Below are 10,000 nucleotides of genomic sequence, written 5' to 3' on the forward strand. Positions count from 1 at the left end.
TCCCCCGTAGTAGAAAGTGTGACACGTCCAGAGAACAGATGCCTGCAACAATCATCCAGCACTACGGACTACCAGGCTCCATCTCTGCGATCAATGACGTAATGGTTAAGATACCCAGGAACGACCCCAGACTCCAGAACAAGCTGAAACCACATGTGGAAAAACTGAGGCAAGAACAAGAGAAAGACAAGCAGGGTGAGCTCTGTGTGGAGTATTACATTATTAATATGATTATGATGAAACAACTTACACAACAAAACAAAGAGAACAGACAATTCCTGAAAAACGGCAATAGATCGACTCCACCTGAGGCTGTAGAAGAAGAAGAAGTCTGAGAAGAAGAACTGAACAATCTGTTTGTGTTTGATTTGTTTTTCAGGGAAGAAGAGGAAACGTGATGAGGATGGCGTGTTGACAGATGTGACCCAAAATCAGTTTGATATCCAGAGTAATATGTTCTAATTATTATCAAAGAAGGAAAACTCTGTTCTCACCAAGTTAATATCCAAGATGCCTGAACACAGTGACGTCCAACAGTATAAGTATAAACCTGAGCCAGACCTAACTATAAACCTGAGCCAGACCTAACTATAAACCTGAACCAGACCTAACTATAGACCTGAGCCAGACCTAACTGTGAACCTGAACCAGCCCTAACTATAGACCTGAACCAGACCTAACTATAGACCTGAACCAGACCTAATTATAGACCTGAGCCAGACCTAACTATAGACTTGAGCCAGACCTAACTGAACCTGAACCAGACCTAACTATAAACCTGAACCAGACCTAACTATAGACCTGAACCAGCCCTAACTATAAAACCTGAGCCAGACCTAACTGTAAACCTGAGCCAGACCTAACTGTAGACCTGAGCCAGACCTAACTATAGACCTGAGCCAGACCTAACTGTGAACCTGAACCAGCCCTAACTATAAACCTGAACCAGACCTAACTATAGACCTGAGCCAGACCTAACTGTGAACCTGAACCAGCCCTAACTATAAACCTGAGCCAGACCTAACTGTAGACCTGAGCCAGACCTAACTGTGAACCTGAACCAGCCCTAACTATAAACCTGAGCCAGACCTAACTGTAGACCTGAGCCAGACCTAACTATAAACCTGAGCCAGACCTAACTGTAGACCTGAGCCAGACCTAACTGTAGACCTGAGCCACACCTAACTGTAGACCTGAGCCAGACCTAACTATAGACCTGAGCCACACCTAACTGTAAACCTGAACCAGACCTAACTGTAAACCTGAACCAGACCTAACTGTAAACCTGAGCCAGACCTAACTATAGACCTGAACCAGCACTAACTATAAACCTGAGCCAGCCTCATTCATTCTGAATTCAAGTTTTTATCGATGTATTTGAACTTCAGGTGGTCATTTAAACAGGACGACTTTAATAAGTTAAAAGTCTGCTGATTAATGAAATAAGATCAGTAACTAAACTCTGACTGATGTTTCTTTCTCCTCTTAAAGATCAACAGAAGAGCTGCCAACCCACCAACGTAAGAAATATACATTTTGGATGTAATATCAAAATACTTCCAATCCATCATACCTATAATTCAAATGTCACAATATAAAGTAAGCATGTTAAACATTGATGTTTTACAGGAGACAAACGCTACATGGGTAAGTGCTTTTTCTTTGAATTTCATTTCACAGTTCTCAGCTTTTGACACGTGTCTGTATTTATGTTTCTTTCACTGAGATTCTTTTTCTCTTCTTTTATGCAGAGGAAATCCATCCGTGATCTGGAATCCAGCACAATCCTTGAGACGGACGGGTTTGTTGGGAAAGTTGTTCAGAAATCTGGGCTGCGTCCATATCAAACCAAAGACAAAGCGAGAAAGTGTTTCTTTTATCTGGCAGTCGCTGATGAGACAGCCGGCGTTAAAGTGAAAGTATATGGAAAAGATCGCTATGACGAAATCGAGGTGGGGAGCTCCTACTTGTTCTCTAGAAGCCTAATCAAAGAAGAGAAGGTCATTATGGTTACCAAGTTGAGCAAAGTGTCTCAGACGAGACACGTTGACGTCCCCGAGGAGCTCGAGATGGAAGCTACGAGGCTAATTTATCCAGAGAGTCCAGTTTACTCCATTAAAGATGCCAAACTATCTGCCGACAAGACAAAAGTGAGCGTCGAAGGAACCGTAACAGAGGTGAGTTCAAAGTGAAGGATTTACTTTCTCTGTCTACTTACGATCAAAGTGTTGGAACAGTGAAACGCTCAATTTGATATTTACAGAAGAAAGAAAAGACATCTGCCAGCTGTGATTGGTTGTTCCTCGTCACACGTTTCCAAAAGTTGAACTACTTTTATCTTGGAGCGCTCTCGCTGTAGAAAGTGATGCACTCCACACGTCTACATTGACAACAATAAACGGCTCGTCACAGTTTTTCTCCATTGAATACACACAAAAATAAAAATATAACTATGCACACAATTTCTGAATCAGCCCAAAAAGACTCCAGACTGATGACATCTGAGCACAATTGACTTGTTTTCACTCAAAAATAAATTCTAAATCAACCAGGACTGAAATCTTAAGGCTGGAAAACAGAAACACAGTCATTGTCAATATTTGATGCCCATTAAAATAATAATCTAATTGTTTTTATTTTGAACAGATAATACACATGACCAAATATTAAAAGAATTGTTTTTGTTTTCCAGTTTTAAAGTGAAAATTAAGACAACAAAGATGTTTTGGTTGTAAAGGTTGTAATGTTGTAAAAAAAAAAAAATCCCAAACTCTTTTAATCTTGTGTTGTTTGTTCAGATTGATCCAGTCGAAAAAACGAAGGTGAATAACAAACGGCAGAAGGTGAAGACGCAACGTTTCCATCTAAAAGATGAAACCGGTTCCATCTGGATCAACATGTGGGACGAAGGAGCCGTTGGTGAATGTAGAGGGTTATCAGTCGGAGACGTTGTTAAGCTCGCCAACATGAAGACCCACAAGTATTACGAAGACGTGTCGCTGAACTCAACCGCATCCACCAGAATCATCAAGGTGATCTTTGAGCCACAATTCGGCCATGTTTGTAGTTTAGTCTGTGGAGTGACATCTGGACGTCCCTTTTAGCAAAAGCTAAACAGCCGTCAGAGTGTTAAAGGTATTCTTTTTTTATGTCCTTGACCGTTAATGTCAATCTGTCTTCATGCAGGTTCAAAGCGTCGGCGTCCAGAATGAGAGAATTGAGATTCTAGGAATCAAAAAGGCCACAAAGAAGGAGACTCAGCTGGACGCAGAGATCGACCACCAGCTGCACACGTTCGTTGTGGCTACGAGACTTCTGGCAAAGACAGTAGGATTCAAACTGACGGGAGATTTTAAAGGAAGTCTCCTCGATAAGTTACCGTTCTCAGCAGACGCAGAAATACGGGGAAATGAAATCATTAAAATTACAGCTGCTTCAAAGGTGTAAAAAATAACTCATTTAATAATGTGGTAATACGAGAGGCTATAAATACCGATTGCTTTTTAGATGAACAAACATTTTTAATAAAGATCCCTTCAGTTTGTGGAGTAAACAATAGTGATACAGATCTGTGCTCTCTGGTGTCTAAATAAATCAGATTTATTGATCGATACTAACGTGGTTTGGCATCTATTGATGTTTTCAGCATTAAAATGAAAAACAATGAGGTGGAAAACGACAACAAAATGTTTCAGCAGTAATTTTAAAAAAGTCAGATTGGAACGTATTTCTTTAGGGGTGGTTTCAACATTTTGTTTTCTTGTTTTTCTATTATTCTTCATTCTTAATTATTCTATTAATTTCTGTTTTGTGTTGTTATGGATTCTTAGAAAAGATGATTAAAGTTCAGGACAGTGATGGTATTCATTTCACAGTTAACTAGCTGATATTTCGGAGTTTGATTAAATGTAGTATTTTTTGTTCGCTGCTGAATAAGCCTCTCATTACAGTAATAATACAATAACATTAAAAATATATTACACTTAACGTTCCTTTAGTGTGTACTAGAGGCCATTCTGCATAAAAAGTACTCTTACTTTTTACACTTTAAATGGATTTTTTTGCTAAGTATTTTTACAATATGTTATTATTGCATTTACTTAAGTAAAATATCTGAATATACAAATACATATATACACATGCATACATATATTTACATATGCATACATATGTACATAAGTATGCATACATATATATGTACATGTACATATATATGCATACATATATGCGTACATACACATATATATGCATACATATGTATGTAAATACACATATAGGCATACATATCTAGGTACATATACGCATATATATATATATGCCAAAAGGAGCATTTTGGAAACCTCGTCTGAACTCTCTGTACTAAAACCTCTCTAATTTTGTTGTGCTTCACTTTATCAAAGTCAAAATTTGCAGAAAGACTGTTCACATGTTCACATATTGTTCACATATTGTGCTATGATCTGGGAGAGGTTCAAACCTTCAAGCTACATCATTCCTAAGAAATAAATATCCTGAAAGTGTTTTTTCTTTTAGGCGAATCTGAAAATGTTCGATTTGTGCTGTGTGCCATTTTCATTTACTCTTAACCAGTAACATATATACTGATATTTACACATCTGAACAAATCTCACAAGTGTTCCCTTTATTATAACACCAAATTATTAAAATACAGCTTGTAGTTGCAGAAATATACTATTTTTAGTATGGGTATGCAATTTTTGAGCAGAGGCCTAAAAATAGGGCTAGGGCTCAAGAGGTTTGTACTGTACTTAAGTACAAATAATTCAAGGTACTTTACTTGAGTGTTTTCATTTTATTCAACTTTGTACTTCCACTCCACTACATCTCAGAGGGAAATATTGTACTCTTTTCTCCACTACATTTGTCTGGCAGCTTTAGTTACTAGTTACTTTTATATATTACTTGTTGCTCTTGTTTCTTACTCTGTGTCTTGTGTTTGTCCACTTTGCTGCTGTGATCCTGTGAATTTCCCCACTACGGGACTAATAAAGGATTATCTTATCTTATCTTATCTTACTTTGCACATTATAATTTTTCAAACCCCTCCGAACTACTCAAACTGAACAACTGAGCACTGAGCTCCACCTGAAACATCTCCAGCAGGAATGATGATCCAAACAAATATTATTCATATGTAATAGTAAAACACTTACAGGGATCATGTTTCTTCAAAATGAGTACTTTTATTACTATTGTTTGGAGTCCAATGACCTCATTTTCAGTTTTTCAGCTCAGTGTGAGAACTCTAGTCTGTATTGGGCTTGAACGAGTGCTCTGAAGTCAGGTTGAATGTGTGAGGTGGAGATGTGAAGGACAGCTGACAGGTGATCGTCAGTGAGAGATATAAAAGCAATGCAGCTGTATTCCATCCATGATGTACAATTATTTATGTTTTATTCCTAATTTCCCATTGACGTCCTGCGGGCCGGTCGGTGGGTATGGCCCGTTGGCTGTCAATGTCCAGGTCTGATGCAGATAGTAGGCTCGTAAATGTGTAGTAGTTGTTAGTTTTAGATTATTTTACTTGATCATTATTATTGGAATTTAATAAACTCTGTCATACTTTAACGGTGTCCCGTTATTATAAATAATTGTTAATAATCTTATTGACATTAATAAATCTATCAATTTAGTTTTTCATATTTGTTGATAACCAAACACGCTCCTGCCAGATCCAACATATATATATATACATGTGTGTATATATATATATATACACATGTACATGTATATATATATATATATATACATGTACATGTATATATATATATATATATACATGTGTATATATATATATATATACACATGTACATGTATATATATATATATATATATATATATATATATACATACATCTACACACATATGACTTCTGCCTTTGACTGAGACTAAACTACTGACTCAGCTCGCTCACCAACAACCGCCAGCAAGAAAATGTGCTGTTCATTAGTCCTCTGTTCAAACAACATGAAACTGAAAGTATGAGTTGTGGACTAAACCATTGTTTTTCTAAACGGAAGGGGGGGGGGGGGGGGGGGACTGAGTTTGAAACTGGATGTTGAGGATTAACAGTCAAAGTTAAGTTAAAGGTAAAAAATAAAACCTGATGATGAAAAATGCACATTTATTTTAGGATTAATTGCAGATAAGGAGGAAGGTAAACAGTCTGTAAAACAAGCTTTAGGTTGGTATCTTCCACAAGCAAGTTCAGACACCGAGTGTTCCCGCTCTCTTCTTTGTGCTGTAACCTCAAGAGGAAAAACAGTTTACAAGGATAAAGAAGAGGAGAAGGTGAGTATTAATTAGGCTTTGCTGCTTATTTCTTTTAGATTCCTTAATAACATTCATTACAAAACTAAATTCTCTCGTGTTCCGATCAAAGGAAAAGGTTTGAATGGTGCCTGATGCGACTCATTTATGAGTTTAATAGTCCAGTGAAGAGTCTTTTACCATCACGGGTTGAAAGGTTTTACTGTCCTGCTTTATACACATTTAACAAACTACACAAGCTGTTTGTTTACTTGTTTTGTTGAGAAATAGACCATTTTTCATTTGTTTAACTAGGAGAGGACTTACTCAATTAATGTATTTGTTCTTGTTTTAGCCGTTTGTTGTGTGTTTCTATCTTCCTGTAAATTGTTCTGTGAGTTAAATTAATTAGAATTGTTCACATAAAGACAATTCTGATCCGAACAAAGCCTCAAAAAATGAGGAGAGGAGATTTTAAACCTCACCATGACCAGGAGGCTTTTATTTTCTGTCGGGCAATCTTTTATTTTTAAATCCCAGATGAAGAACAAAGACATTTTAACACAAGACTCGACATGCAGGCCGTCACAGTAGCTTCAGTGTTTATTCATAAAATATATGGGGTATTGAGGAATGAAATCAGTAATAATGTTTATCAAAACTATATTTAGAGGCAGAGCTGGAGGCTGATGGGGGAGCATCATCAATTTCCCTGGTGGAAGTCACTGAGGTAGTCAAACAACTCCACAGTGGCAAAGCCTGGAGATACTGTGGGAGGTGCTGTGGGAGTATGGGATGAGGGGGCCACTTCTGGGGGCCATCCAATCCCTGTACGCCCAAAGCGAGAGCTGTGTCCGGGTTCTCGGCAGTAAGTCGGACTCGTTTCCGGTGAGGGTTGGCCTCCGCCAGGGCTGCGCTTTGTCACCAATCCTGTTTGTGGTATTCATGGACAGGATATCGAGGTGTAGTCGTGGGGAGGAGTGTTTACAGTTCGGTGGGCTGAGGATTGCATCGCTGCTGTTTGCAGATGATGTGGTCCTGATGTCTTCATCGGGCTGTGACCTCCAGCACTCACTGGATCGGTTCGCAGCCGAAGCGGTTGGGATGAGGATCAGCACCTCCCAGTCAGAGCTGGCTGATGTGGCCCGAGAAAGGGAGGTTTGGGGTCCCCTGCTGGAGCTGTTGCCCCCGCAACACGATCCTGGATAAGCGGGTGAAGATGAGATGAGATGAGATGAGATGAGATATTTATATCAACAGGTTGAAACCACAAGAACATAAAACTATAAATTCTCAATAAATAGTATTATATATTTACCTGGTAAAGCTGTCAGAGTGATGGTTCCTGGTTTTCTTTTGTTCATTCGTCTCTCTGTTACAGATGTTGCGGATTTTCGAGACCAAGTGGAAAAAGGCCCTGACCTCCATCCTGGAGGAGCTGAGCCCGGAGGAATTCAGGAAGTTAATGGTCAATCTGGACAAAATCCCTCAAGTTCGGAAGGCGGAGAAGCACAGAGAAGAAATCCCTGATATCATCATCAAGTCCTACGGGGCCGAAGGGTCCATCTCTGTGATGGATAAAGAAATGAAGGTCGTACAGAGGAATGACGCTAGAGTCCAGGAGCCGCTGCAACGCTTTGTGGAGAAACTGAAGGAACGACGGCAGAAAATAAAAGGTGAGTTCAGAAGATCAACCGTTTGAATCCATTTAGATTATTGATCCCCATGTTGAGTTCTTTACAAAGTGATCTAAGCAAATACATGTAAATACATAACTGATTTAAAGAAACACAGACGAGCAAACTCAATGGGTTTCTTCCAGTTATTATGACTTTGTTTTTTAAATGTCTTTTTTCAGAGACGGCGAAAAAAGCTGCAACTGAATCAGGATCAGTGGACAAGAAGCCAAAACCTGCAGCTGGTAGATCAACATATACACACATATATATGCAAATATTTATATATATACATATAAAGTATATTTACGTACTGTATATATGATGTAAATATGTGTATTGTATGTATTGTATATATATTTACATATATAAGTATATAGGTATATATTTACATATATATAAATAGATACGTATATAAATATATATATATCTACAATTTGTGTGTTTCACTTTTCAGGGACGACGAGTAAATCTTCATCATCTGCCTCAGCATCAGCGGCCAAGGAGCCAAAACCTGCAGTTGGTAGGTAGATATTATTATAAACCATGTTCATGAGATCATCTGACATTCAGAATGTTAAAAAAGTAAAACAAATTATGTTTTACCTGAAAACCATCAACAGTGTTTGTTTCTTCCTTTAAAGGTCTGAAGAGCTGCCAACCTGACAAGGTGAGAATCAAAAGGGTTCATGATCAATACTCCTCTCTGCCCAAACTCTCACAATCTGCTGCTTTCAACAGATGCATATTTACCTTATTATATATGTATTATACACACACACATATATATATATATATATGTGTTATTATATATGTTAAATATGAATATTTGTATTCACCCTCTTCTTTCATGTGTAGAAGAAAACCATCAGTCAACTTTCTGCTCAGAGCTCCAATGAGAGTAAAAGGAAGGTAAACAACAGACGTTTCTAATCAATAGTCAGTTTAAACACGTGAAACCTGTCAACGATCTGAAATCAGGGAGAGTAACTAAGTACCTTTACTCAAGTACTTTACTTGAGTATTTCTATTTACTGCCACTTTGTACTCAACTACATCTCAGAAGGAAATGTACTTGTCACTGCACTACATTTATCTGACAGCTTTAGTCACTTTACAGATTCAAAAAATACAAAACATATGCAACAAATAAAGCAATATTTGCTGTTACTGATTGACATAAAACTGTATTGATCCTTGAGGGGGAATTCAAAATCGACACAACTGTATATAAAGTCATTAAAAAGAGCTTTTACCACATTATTGTATGAATTATTATAATACAATATTAATTATTCTCCATAATGACTACATTTATTTTTGGTACTTTCAGAATGTTTTGATGTTGATAATTTTGTACTTTGACTTTAAATGCAAGACTTCTATTTGTAACATTGTAGTATTTCTACGATCAGAGTATTTCTGAGTATTTCATCTGCTTGTGTGTATCTGTACATGAATACGTTAACAGCCTTTGTGTAATTCACAGACTTTAAAATCATAATCCGTCATCAAACTTGTAAATAATGTTGTGGTTTGTTCAGATGGATCCTGTTGTAGCCATGAAGACCAAACAGAAGACAGAATCCACCAAAACCACCAAGGTATCAGCCGGACGTCTCTGTTCTATCGAGACTGAACACTCATCAGTGAGAATAGAGGTGTCACAATCTTTAACGAACCGTTTTGTCAAGAACATCATTGTCGTTATCATCAAATAATGTAAAAGAAATACTACTTAATGAAAAGAAAAAAATATTCTCAATGAGAATTAAATATTTGGGCACTTAGTAAAAAAAGTTACCTCAACACTTAAATAATCAAAATAACAAAAAAAATCAAATAGTAATAATCCCGTCGCCCGTAATCCTCGCTTACGTATTACTTTGTTGCACTTATTGTTTTTGTTTGTTTCTGCACTGTACTTTTGCTCTTAAAAAAGGAAGTGTACTTATGACTTCTGGTGACTAGTAGTTCTCTTGAATACCTGTGTTGAATACACTTATTGTAAGTCGCTTTGGATAACAGCGTCTGCTAAATGACTGACTGTCCCG

General features: G+C 37.5%; 2 protein-coding genes across 3 annotated transcripts in view; both read left to right on the forward strand.

The window, feature by feature from the left end:
* The window catches only part of LOC137888385 (uncharacterized), a 5,643-nt gene extending 616 nt beyond the window's left edge, over positions 1-5,027 (forward strand). For both annotated transcript variants that reach the window (XM_068731780.1, XM_068731779.1), the window contains exons 2-8: positions 1-195; positions 380-448; positions 1,492-1,520; positions 1,630-1,647; positions 1,752-2,177; positions 2,799-3,032; positions 3,187-5,027. The exon at positions 1-195 is cut by the window's left edge. In XM_068731780.1, coding sequence (XP_068587881.1) covers positions 1-195; positions 380-448; positions 1,492-1,520; positions 1,630-1,647; positions 1,752-2,177; positions 2,799-3,032; positions 3,187-3,447 — 1,232 coding nt within the window. In that variant the 3' untranslated portion in view covers positions 3,448-5,027. The remainder of the gene's footprint in view (positions 196-379; positions 449-1,491; positions 1,521-1,629; positions 1,648-1,751; positions 2,178-2,798; positions 3,033-3,186) is intronic.
* A 2,624-nt stretch (positions 5,028-7,651) lies between these two features.
* LOC137888272 (titin homolog) overlaps positions 7,652-10,000 on the forward strand; it is a 3,855-nt gene continuing 1,506 nt past the window's right edge. Inside the window, exons 1-6 of the mRNA XM_068731632.1 lie at positions 7,652-7,946; positions 8,129-8,191; positions 8,404-8,469; positions 8,591-8,616; positions 8,805-8,858; positions 9,491-9,550. Coding sequence (XP_068587733.1) covers positions 7,652-7,946; positions 8,129-8,191; positions 8,404-8,469; positions 8,591-8,616; positions 8,805-8,858; positions 9,491-9,550 — 564 coding nt within the window. The remainder of the gene's footprint in view (positions 7,947-8,128; positions 8,192-8,403; positions 8,470-8,590; positions 8,617-8,804; positions 8,859-9,490; positions 9,551-10,000) is intronic.

This window comes from Cebidichthys violaceus, unplaced genomic scaffold, assembly GCF_023349555.1.
Source record: "Cebidichthys violaceus isolate CVI_PGR_0920_01 unplaced genomic scaffold, fCebVio1.0.p SCAF_53, whole genome shotgun sequence".
Lineage (NCBI taxonomy): Eukaryota > Metazoa > Chordata > Actinopteri > Perciformes > Stichaeidae > Cebidichthys > Cebidichthys violaceus.